Raw genomic sequence first — 12,059 nt, 5'->3', positions numbered from 1 at the left:
GGTGGTGAAATTGACAATGGACTATCTCCATGGCCGCTAGTTTGGGTAAATAGGCTCTTTACGACAAAAAATAGTCGCCGGGTGTTAATATTGAACCTTGGCATTAATTCCGTGCAGAAAGTAACGCTGGGCGATGTTATGGGCATTGAATTCGCCCATTCTGCTGATTCCGCCCAAAGAAAGTGGTAATATTTTTTCTCAGCGTTAAGCCCATTGGAAAAATAACACTTGCCGATAAGTCTCCTAAAAAAGCCTGTCAGTTTCCATTTTATGGCAAAATGGGCGATATCTGGGCATTATACGTCAATTCAGTGGCAAAATGGGCGTTAGGTGTGAAAAAAAGTGAAGGTTTTAGCCCTAGGCGATTCATAACTCAGGCTAACAAAATTATTGTTTTCCCCTCGTTTTCCTCTTCTCCAAACAATTGATTGGGTCTAAAACTCAATTTCTAAAAAAAAGTCAAAATATAGTTCACACCGATGTGACATTGACATTACAATCACCTGAGTCATTTGAATAAACGAGACTTGACAGGTTTGACTGTGACTAGGGTTGGACAAATGATTCACTTTTCATTAAAAAGTACAAACACTTTGCAGTGTCTTGTTATCTAGATGACGCCTCTGCAGTGACTATAAAGTCAAAAAAAAATGTTTGAGTATTGCATTCCAAAGCAGACAGACAGGTTTAAGATAAGTAATCCTATTAGAGTGGAGAGTTTGTGAGGTTTTGCAATGTGCGCTGCTCTGTGCACGCTCCTTCTGCAGCGCGTGCCGGGCCGCAGTGCGCATGTCACGGGCGGACAGGAGCCCAGGCTGTGGTGAGGCGACGGCGCTCGGCACTCGGCGGGCAGGCGGGATGTCGAGGTACAACCTCGGCGGGGGCAGGAGCAGATCCCTCAAAAAGATCTTCCCCGTTCCCAGGCAGAACTCGCTCTTTCCGCCGAACATCCTCAATCCGTTCATTTATCAAATCGAGCTCACCGTGACCGACAAGCTCAAAGTAAGTAAAAGAGGGTGATTCTGTGTGTGCGAAAGCCGTTAGTGGCCAGCACTGCGGGGTCAGCACTGTGGGGTCAGGAGAGAGCAGGGTCAGCACTGGGGTCAGGAGAGAGCGGGGTCAGCACTGTGGGGTCAGGAGAGAGCGGGGTCAGCACTGGGGGTTCAGGAGAGAGCGGGGTCAGCACTGGGGGGTCAGGAGAGAGCGGGGTCAGCACTGGGGGGTCAGGAGAGAGCGGGGTCAGCACTGGGGGGTCAGGAGAGAGCGGGGTCAGCACTGTGGGGTCAGGAGAGAGCGGGGTCAGCACTGGGGGTTCAGGAGAGAGCGGGGTCAGCACTGGGGGGTCAGGAGAGAGCGGGGTCAGCACTGGGGGGTCAGGAGAGAGCGGGGTCAGCACTGGGGGGGTCAGGAGAGAGCGGGGTCAGCACTGTGTGGTCAGGAGAGAGCGGGGTCAGCACTGTGGTGTCAGGAGGGTGCGGGGTCAGGAGAGAGCGGGGTCAGCACTGTGTGGTCAGGAGAGAGCGGGGTCAGCACTGTGGTGTCAGGAGGGTGCGGGGTCAGGAGAGAGCGGGGTCAGCACTGTGAGGTCGGGAGAGTGTGGGGTCAGCACTGTGGGGTCAGGAGAGAGCGGGGTCAGCACTGTGGGGTCAGGAGAGAGCGGGGCAGCACTGTGGGGTCAGGAGAGAGCGGGGTCAGCACTGTGGGGTCAGGAGAGAGCGGGGTCAGCACTGTGGGGTCAGGAGAGAGCGGGGTCAGCACTGTGGGGTCAGGAGAGAGCGGGGTCAGCACTGTGGGGTCAGGAGAGAGCGGGGCAGCACTGTGGGGTCAGGAGAGAGCGGGGTCAGCACTGTGGGGTCAGGAGGGTGCGGGGTCAGGAGAGAGCGGGGTCAGCACTGTGGGGTCGGGAGAGTGTGAGGTCAGCACTGGAGTCAGGAGGGTGCGGGGTCACTGGGGTCAGCAGGGTGTGGGGACAACACTGTGGGGTCAGCAGGGTGTGTGAACAACACTCTGGGGTCAGCCCTGTGGGGTCAGCTGGGTGCGGTGTCAACCCTGCAGGGTCATCAGAGTGTGGGAGTCGGCACTGTGGTGTCAACCCTGCGGGGTCAGCAGATTTCGAGGGACTGCCTATGATGTCACCCCTGCGGGGTCAACATTGCAGGGTCATTAATGTGGGGTCAGTACAGTGTGAGGATCAGTACAGTGAGGTCAATAGAGCCAGGGTTAGCACAGTGGGAGTCAGCATAGTGGTTTAGCATTGCGAGGATAGCACTGGAGCTCAGCAGAGTTTGACTCAGCAATGCAGGGGGGCAGCAGAGTGGGGGTCAACACTGTCAGGGTCAGCAGAGTGAATTTCAGTGCTCTGGATCAGCATTTAGCTTTGCATATGTGTGTCTAAATACTGTTCTGTGGGATTGTGTGTGTTGGAGCGGGGCTCAGTTCTGTGCATTTTATTGGGCATGTTACTTTTTTCCCGAGCGCAGTTCTTTCTCTCTGTTTTTGGTCCCGTCTTTGTTTTCTGTTTAGTTTTCAGTGCATGGAAATGTTTTTTCTACTGTGAGTGCAGTGAATTGGCAGTCACCCGTGGTATTTTCTTGTGTCTTTTGCAGATAGCTCTAGCCAGCGTCACCATTGTACCCTTGCGCATCCTGTGTCTTTTCTTCATTGCTCTCGTCGCTTGGCCATGCGCATTTTTCGGACGAGTCTGCTGCCTAGGATGTGAAACTCAGGAGCCAATTCCAAACTGGAAATGGTAAGCACAGATTATTTTTGGTTACAAACACATAGGCACTACCAATACAGAGTGGCATTCAGTACTTTCTGGGAGGATGAGCTTAAGGCTGCAGTAATCCTCCTGCTAAGGACCTGACACTGATATCTGCTGGTTGCCATGTGCAGTTGGCAGACTCTTGTAGTGTCTGCTGATGTGAGTCTAACTGGCATCTGAGGTACAATGACAACTGAGCTCTGCGCATTTGTTTTGTGTAGAACTCTGCATTTCAGGCACCAAATTTTTCATGTTGAAAGTATGGTAGAGTGTTCACATTCTTCTAATAAAAAGATTCTAATCAATGATTTACATTCCAAGGTGGTCTGGTGGACCCCTGGGCACTTTGAAATGTGGCTTCACTCTAGGCTGGAGTTATACGACAGTCAGTGCAAAGTTCCTCTTAGTGCGCTTGGGTGTCATTTGGGACTTGAAACTCCAGTTTCAGTTCTACTTTTCAAGTTAATCTGCAGCCAAAACTACATTTGCATCTGGGTGAAAGTAGTATTTGTAACTCTTCAGGATATAATTTTTGCCCCCTTTGGTTTTCTTGCCTCATTTGCTGAAGGCAGTGACTTGTGTTCAGATACAATTGGGTGGGTGATGACAGGATTTCAGTATCTCATCTGAATGAGTATTCTCCACACCTGACTCTGGATGGAGAATGTCAGTGTACTGGGTGTGTCCGAGTGGAGCCTGGCCCAGTCCTCTCTTGTATTCACGAGTGTGGGCCTTATCATGATCGTGAATGCAAACACAAGCCAGTTTTCTTTTTTTTTTAAAACAACTTTTCCTTTCCTAGCCTGGGGCTGTTGAGGCAAATTGTCACTCCCTTTTGCTGTTTGGTCGAGACAGGTTGACTGAGGAAAGATTGAATCTAGTCTGTTGAAGCAGACTGTAGGTTTGAATGCCACATCATGTGGTGAGTCGTCAGAAAATAAAAGTGAAGAAGCATTTTAAAGATGACCTGAGTAAAAGCTTCAACCTTTATATAGTCCCTTCAGCAATCGGGATTTGTCCACCATATGCAATGACCAGTATAATGTGGCCAGGATAGTCCCAGGTTACTGTGCTGTGTCAAAGCAATCATGGGATAATTAGTTTGTTTTGCCTGAACTGATAAAGTAGCCACTTCAATGACACAAGATAGGTCTTTTACAGGAGCACTTTGCTTACTTAATTACTTAATTTTGCAAAAGGAATACACCTTTTTAAGGATTGTTCAGACATAGAAACAAAATCAAGCATAATTCTCAAAATAAAGTGAATGAAAAGTCAACTGTTTATCATAAACTTACTTCTTTTCACATGGTTGATACCTAAAACTAAAACAAAGTTCATGCTGCCCCTTCAACAAGCACCAGACCCACAGAGACCACCCAATTATAGAACCACTACCAGAACAGCAACGACTGTGCTGAAGAAACTTGGCATTAGCTGTTTCAACAGTTACAACACCTCCCAAAATGTTACTTACCAAAGGCTTTCAGAATTTCAAAGCCCAGACATTGCCAATCCTTTACAGCATGGCCTACCCAGCCAGTACAATATACCTGTAATGAGTAATTTTTAGGTTCTAGCATTTGAAATGATAATGATGGGATGATACATTAACGACATCTCAATTATAAAAAAAGACTAAAGACCTGGATCCTGGATTGTTGAAGAGGCGGTCAGATTGTCCTGTTCATTTTACAACAACAGTTTATATAGCACCTTTTAACGTAGTGAAACGTCCCAAGACGCTTCACAGGAGTATTATGAGATTAGAATTTGACACCGAGCCGCATAAGTAGAGATTAGCGCAAGTGACAGAGGTATGTTTTAAGGAGCGTCTTGAAGGTGGTAGAGAGGCGGAGAGATTTAGGAGGGAATTCCAGAGCTTGGGGCCTAGGCAACGGAAAGCACAGCCACCAATGTTTGAGCGATTATAATCCAGGATGCTCAAGAGGGCAGAATTAGAGGAGCACAGACATCTCGGGTGGTGGGGGGGGGCGGGCGGGGGTGGCTGGAGAAGATTAAAACAGACTGGAAGATGCCCAAGCTGGCACGAAGGGCTCGCAGGAGTTCGAGAGGCAACGGGGGCAGGGGTAATGACGGGTAATTGCACTTTAACAAGGCGCAAACAGCTGCTTGAACTGCCTGCAATAGTCGATGCACTTTAAGTGTTGCCTTTGTAATTTGGCAATGGAAAATGGTCATTGCCAATATACATCTATATACACACATGTATATATGTGCATTTATACACACATATGCATATACAAATACATTTTGGGTCTGAATGAATAATATAGAGTTCCATCTGGCTGTTGGATCTTTAACAGAATTCCACAAACATGAGAAAGGAAGCATAAAGCCACCTCTCATGAGCTGTGGTGGGAGAGATCATCTCGTAATGTGCAAGTTATGTTAAGTAACTGTTTAATAACTCAGTTCGGATGATCTTTATAAACTATTTAAAATTTGGTGCTGTGACTGATTTCTGGACTGTTTGATGAAATTGTTTTCTTGCAATGACCCTTGAGCAGTTAATACAGGTAACGTTGATGCATACTGAGCTCTGGCTGAGAACCCTGTTGACTTTTATCTAGTCAGCTATATTGGATATTATTTTGTGCTCTCATTTGAATTGCCAATTGCGTGTCTTTATGTATTTGTCCTATTCCCCTTTCCCCTCTGTAGAGATTGAACTCTAGTAGCATATAGTGTTTTATTTTAACAATTTCTGGGAATTAGAGTTGGGAGCCAAGGTAATAAAATAAATGTTAGCACCATTAGTAAACTGTAATCCCCAGCCTCATTACTGCCTTCACTATTACTACTTTCTCATTTGATCTCTTTTTGGAGAACTAGCTGTTGTCCACTTCCAGCAACTCCAGTCAGCAGGAATTTGAGCTCTAATGTAATCTTTTTGCCCAGTTTTGGATATCTCATGTGTGTACCCTTCTAATTGCACTATGAAGGAAAACACATATTCTGCAATGATTTTTTTAACACAAAACTAAATTGTAAATTTTACAATTGTTGACATCACCTATAAAATTGAAACGGGAAGGGATTACAGTAATCCTGACCTTGGGCTGCAGATAACTCTGCTCTTGTTTATCATCTGAGCTCTTTCATTTTTATCTTCTGCTCGCCTCAGATAAATTACAGATAAAATATTTCAGCACAGTCATCTACTAAAGATTCATTTCTTGTAAATTTTGTATTTTTGATTTCCTTATGTTATCAACCCAGTGATTCTTGAAGCACATACCTTTCATTATCTCTTCACCTGCCCACTCTTTCTCCTCCCCCCCCCCCCCGCCACACACACACACAATATAAATATATATATTTTTTTTTAATTGCCTCATTTGGAAACAACATGGGCATATTTGAATAACTTAGATCTTGGATAATCCAGTGCAACATTTTTGGTGTACTGGAAATGATAAAAGATTACAAGTTATTTAGTCTTGAGAATTGTCAGATTCCAATTTGTAACATTCTGCTGCATAAAGCTGCAGCTTCTAAGAATCGTTTTCTGCTGGATTTACACCAGAACACATTTTGATGTATGGAAACTACCCACGAGCTAATGTTAATCCTGGAATGAGATTTCCAGTATAAATGGGAGTATTTTCTTTCTTTCTCCCCCCATCTCCAGTTTTTGCTCAGTACTGTAAATGAGAAAATATTAGTACAAAGAATACTTCACATTGCCCGTGGCTGTGCCAGCACATGAGCACAACATTCATTTTGCTTAGATTCATTTAATTTAGCTGTGGAAAAGCTTGTAGGCAGTGGCAAACACAATCGCTATACAGTACTGCAGCATTTCTTGCCTCATACAACACAATCGGAACAGATGGAGCCTGTTTCATTATAAGTATGATAGCAGCAATTAAGATGGTACACCACAAAGTGTGATAAAGAAAGTTCACATGCCATTCAGGACATAATAAGTATAATTTCTTTACACCGTATGTGTAACAAAATATTGTACTCCACTGTACCAGTATGCCTTTGCTGCAGTAACTGGATAAACCACTGACGGACTTCAGAAAATGTATATTAGTTTTGCTTCATCAAGATATCTTGAGTGAGAGAGTGAATAATCCAGCAAACCATTTTGAAACTGTACATTTCAAATTTTCAGATGTGGGAAACTTTAATTAGTGGGAACCTGGTCCTGCTGAATCTATTTGACTGCCCTCACAAGTTATGCTTTTCACCTGCTACTTGGTTGCAGATCACTTTGAGGATTTTCCTCACAACAAATATTAAACTTATTGGTCTATAGTTTTCAGGTATTTATCTTAACTATTTTATAAATGACGGGGTTATATTAGCCACTTCAATCCCAGAAATCTTTCCCAAATTTAACAGGTGTACAAAAATATCAAAGTTTTACTAATTTCAGTCCCCAGCTTCTTTGTAATGCTAACATGTTTTTAAAAAGTTATATGCTAATGGACATCTTTTGGGTGGCCGGTGATTACGAAGATCTGGTGGGGATTTAAGTAAATAGAAACAAACTCATTTAGCACTCCATAATGTGCCCTGAGCCACATCACCATTTACTTAATCTTCGGGAAATTGATGTATCAAAGTAGGACTGTTAGAAAGTGTCAAAATGAAGGGAGAATAGTTTAAAAGGATGACAGTGTTGTACATTGTAGCACATCTAACCAGTTTTGAGAGTCAAGTAAGCACTTCTTTCAGAAGTATTCCACTGCAAATATAACATCACCGTTCAGCCTACTTTTGTAAATGATTTATTTTTAAAGTAATTTCATTCAGATTTTTTCTAGATAATTCTACTGTAGTTTCCATACTGTGTGTTCATAATAAATGTTCCAAAGCAAGTTGTAGTACATATTTTAGATTGCACAAAAATATGCTGGGATATTTTTTATTTTGGAATGTTTAATTTTACAGAATAGAAGTGGACATGAGCAACAAAATATATATTTTTTAATTGGCAACACATCTGATCATCACACTGTGCCAGCATTGCATATAACAAAAATAATCTAATGTGAATGTCCGGTGCCACCATAAAAAGAAAGAACTTGCATTTATACAGAGCTGTATGTGTGCTCAGGATGTCCCAAACAACTTTACAACTAAATAAGTACTTTTGAAGTGCCGCTCCTTTTGTAATGTAGGCAATGCAGCAAAAAGCAAATGAGATAAATAACCAGATAATCTGTTTTGGTGATGTTGATCGAGGGATAAATGTTGGCCAGGATACTGGGAGAACTCCCTGCTCTACTTTGAATCAAGGCCTTGGGCTCCTTTATGGGCTCCTAATGGTTTAAGTTCTCATCTGAAAATGGCACCTTTGACAATGCAGTACTGCAGAGAAGTGTAAGCCTAAATTATGTGCTCAAGTCTCCAGCGTTGGTCTTGAACCCACAACCTTCTAATTCAGAGGCAAAAGTGTTACTGCTCAACCAAGTTCAAAATGCAATATCTTGGAGGTTTTAAAAGAAAATTATGTATCTAGTGTTAAATTAAAAGTTCGATTTGCCTGATTTATTTAAACGCCTAATGGTTGGTAGGTCTTTAAAACCTCACTCATCATGTGCATATATACTTCAGGTTAAGCAGTCATTGCCATCTAGCTGGTCAGTAGGTCTTTCAGTAATATGCTAGCCATCCATTTTATTATTAAACATTTAGGATCACAAAATCTATTCTATTTTGTTTAAAACTTTGAGTTGGATCCATTCGCTCAAACTAAAATCAATATATTGGAATTGCATCTCAGTATTTCCTTATGCCGTTGAAAGTGTATTTAAAAAAGAAGTAAAAAATTTAAGCAGGGTTAACAACTCATAAATGGATTCTAGTAATGTACCTAAAGTTCTTTGCTACATTATTTCCTTTTTAGAGATGGATCCATGCTCACTGTTCCAGTAATCTCCAGGATTTTTTTTAAAGAGTGTTTTAAAGATCAACTGTTTGTTTAATTGTCTAATTATTTTATATTAAGCTTGTATGCTTAAAAGGTTAAAAACAATTGTTAAAACATGCCTAGCTTTGAAAACAAATCCCTCCAGTCTTTTACTGACAGGAGTGTAGGTCAGTATTTATCGACTAGCTGCACCAGATGGTTAGAGAGTTAATGCAATGAATATGCTTAACAGATTAAGCATGATGGGTTGGAAGATTTTACTTAGCTGTGTGTGCATAATATGATTACATATTTATGCTTTGATCAATCATTTGTTCCCCCACCCCCGCCCTCCATAAACTATTAACTTTAAAATACAGAATTTTCTGGAATGGTGTGATTGGCAGCATACGGCATAACTTACACTGTTTTGTCCATCGACCTACCCATTGCAATCTTACTCCCAAATTTCCTGGAATATGCTACAGCACATATAGTGCCAAATCCAGGACCTCTGAAGTGGCACAGCCAATGGCAGGCCCTGAAAAGCATGACTGCCATAATCAAAGCTTGTTAAGTAAAATATGTTTTGATGTTTGTTGGATAAAAGTTTAATAAGGCTGTTTCTGAGCACTATTTTCATTGATCTAAGAAGAAGACTGGTTACCATTTCAGGTACAGACCCTTTATCATAACTAAACAAGAAGGGAATTGAACACCTTAATAGGACTGACCTAAACAAAGGGTGGACAGGAGAACAATGGCTAAAGATTAAAATCAAATATGTTATCTATTAGTACAAAAAAAAACAAGCGTGACCATATTTGGTTTAAAAGACTGGAAGAGGTGAAAGTTGCATCTAGTCTGGAAGAAGCAGATGGAACTGTGTTGCACTTCTATGCTTACATGGGGGAGAGTAGCTACAGTACGCGATGGCGGGGGGGGGGGGGGCAGTGGCGGTATGGGAGAAAGCAGGCAAGATGTGCTTGGTGATGGGATCACAATGTCGATGATGGAAGATGATCTGGGGAATGCAGAGGTGCGTGTGATGGAACTGAGGATGAAAGGGATACTGTTGGCCATGTGACAGCTGTGAATAGGGCGACTGGATTGGACGCCACTAAGGTCCAGGTCGCTGATTGGAGCGTGGGCAGGTACAGCAGGAGCGGCGAGGTTGGGACGCAGGAGCGGCGAGTGATCGTGGAACGATGTGATCGGGGCTCAGAATAGGCGAGGGCCCAGGGGCAGCACGGACCAGTCCACACTGCAATATGTGTGCACACTCGGTTCATGCAGCAGAGCTGGTCGCCAGTCGTCTTGGTTAATCTTTGCCACTGGACCAAGACCTAGCTCTGTCAAGCCCGTGTGGTAGCTGGTGTGCAACGGCCACCACACGTTAAAAAAAATCCACGCACAGGCATCTTCCACCCTTCACTTCAACATGTAGTTCGGGACCTGGAATATTAGATCCTTCGTTGAAACACCTGTGAACTTGTCCCTTTTTGGCGTGGAAGCAAGTCATCCTCGATAAGAGGGACCATCTATGATGATGAGGAAATGGGCCAGTTGCAACTTCTGCCCTTGCTGACCACAATTGAGGGATAGTCGTGGAAGAGGAAAAAGGAAGACATTTCAGGACCTTTGATGTGGAAAATGAAATTAACAGAGCAGATACCGACTGGAATATAGTTATTGCAGGAAGAATGGTGAAAAATTATATAAGTCGTTGTGAAAGTCTGTGGCAATCCCATTGTCTGAGATGGAGTAGTCTGGGAAGAAAGAGTCAGAGATAGACCACATAAAGGTGAGGGGCAAGTGAGATGGGGGAATGTTGTCAAATGAACTTTTCCAGATTGGCGTGGAGATAGTTGAATGTTTTCGGTAAGATCAGAATTGTTGTGGCCTGGAAGGAGTCCTTTCTTTGGTAGAGGTGGCCAAGATTTTGTCTTTGTGAGATGTATAGGGGCATACTGAGGAGCTTACCAGCAGCCATATTTAAAGGTTACACTCTCTTCCCATTAATTTGTATAGATCTCAAGTTGCTGATACAAGTCGATCCTGGTGTTCTGATGCAGGATTTATCTATGAATAAGGCAACAGAACTAGAAAAAAACCAGTCCTTTCCTAACCACTGGGGCCCCCAAAGTTCAAGCAGGACAAACCAACCAATAAAAAACAAAAGTGCAAATTGTCATGGTTGTCTGGCCTTTGAAGCCTGGACTTTTGATGCTTGAGAGCCACATGGCCCTTAGACCACAGGTTAGATACTTCTGTCTTACAGGACCAACTCAAATACAGGGCAGTAGAGTACAATAGGTGGAGGTAACTATATGTATGCTAACCACTTTCACAAAGAGGAAGCTTATGGATTTAATAGCCTGCAAATTAAATTTCAAAATGAGAAAAAAAGTGTAAGTGATTTGCATTATGCAAAAGTCATCTGAGCCAGGCATGTAAACAGCCATTAGAAAGACAAAACGTGAATATAACTAACAGGTATTTTACCTAAGTCCTTTTGACTTTCGAGACTGGAGGGCATACCAGGACACCAGTACAGGTAGTTTAATTGACAATGCAATAGGATTATAATTTAGTTTATTTATTTCTTTTGTATAACTCTTAGTTTGAAGGACCATTTCTATTAATATTGTACTACCATTGGTGCCCTCTTCCTGACGGGGAGCTTGTAGTGCTGTTTTAGTCCTGGTGGTGCTGGATCCTCAACTGCCACCCTTTTGGTCCTATTCAAAACTAGTCTTAAGCCCATTTGAACTTCCTGGTAACTTATTTAACTTTTTCCTAACGGATACTGCAGACATTTATTTATATGTATGCAGTCAACCATATCTCAATTTTTGAAAATTGGATTGCAAAATTTGAACACTGCCTTGAGAAAAGCTTCATATTTTCCTTGTCACTATTATGATTTAAATTTAAGCAAGATTGCACGTTAGATGTCAACCTTGCATGCAAAAATGGAACACAAAATCTTCTATGTATATATGGTTATAAACCAGTTTTATTTTAAATTTATTTTGGGGAGGTGAGGAGGGACTAGAGATTCTTTTTATTCTTGCCATCCCCCCCAGCAAAAAAAAAGTAACCTGTGTTCTTCGTGTCTAAACTGGTAGAGGTGCTAATTTCTCATATCAATAAATTTCATTTACAGCCGCGCTTCACAAATTATGTTGAAATCCTTGGGACGTGTCTTTTTCTTTTGTGTGGGCTTCATGCGAATTAAGGTGACGGGAAAAAAAGCTGACGCAGTTGAGGCACCGATCCTTGTCATTGCTCCTCACTCGAGCTACTTTGATGCAATTGTGAATATCGTAGCGGACACACCATCAATTGTCTCACGAGCTGAGAATGCCCGCATTCCTTTGATTGGATGTGAGTTTTTTTATT

General features: G+C 42.8%; 1 protein-coding gene across 1 annotated transcript in view; it reads left to right on the top strand.

Annotated features, from left to right (window-relative positions):
* The first annotated feature begins 688 nt into the window (after nucleotides 1–688).
* Nucleotides 689–12,059, top strand: part of lpcat2 (lysophosphatidylcholine acyltransferase 2) — a 108,413-nt gene continuing 97,042 nt past the window's right edge. Inside the window, exons 1-3 of the mRNA XM_070897989.1 lie at nucleotides 689–1,002; nucleotides 2,607–2,749; nucleotides 11,824–12,044. Of these exons, the coding sequence (XP_070754090.1) occupies nucleotides 790–1,002; nucleotides 2,607–2,749; nucleotides 11,824–12,044 (577 nt within the window). The 5' untranslated portion in view covers nucleotides 689–789. The remainder of the gene's footprint in view (nucleotides 1,003–2,606; nucleotides 2,750–11,823; nucleotides 12,045–12,059) is intronic.

The sequence above is a fragment of the Pristiophorus japonicus genome, chromosome 13 (assembly GCF_044704955.1).
Source record: "Pristiophorus japonicus isolate sPriJap1 chromosome 13, sPriJap1.hap1, whole genome shotgun sequence".
In the NCBI taxonomy this organism is placed as follows: Eukaryota; Metazoa; Chordata; class Chondrichthyes; family Pristiophoridae; genus Pristiophorus; species Pristiophorus japonicus.
The sequence above is the reverse complement of the archived record's forward strand: the minus strand, read 5'-3'. Positions and strand labels throughout refer to the sequence as shown.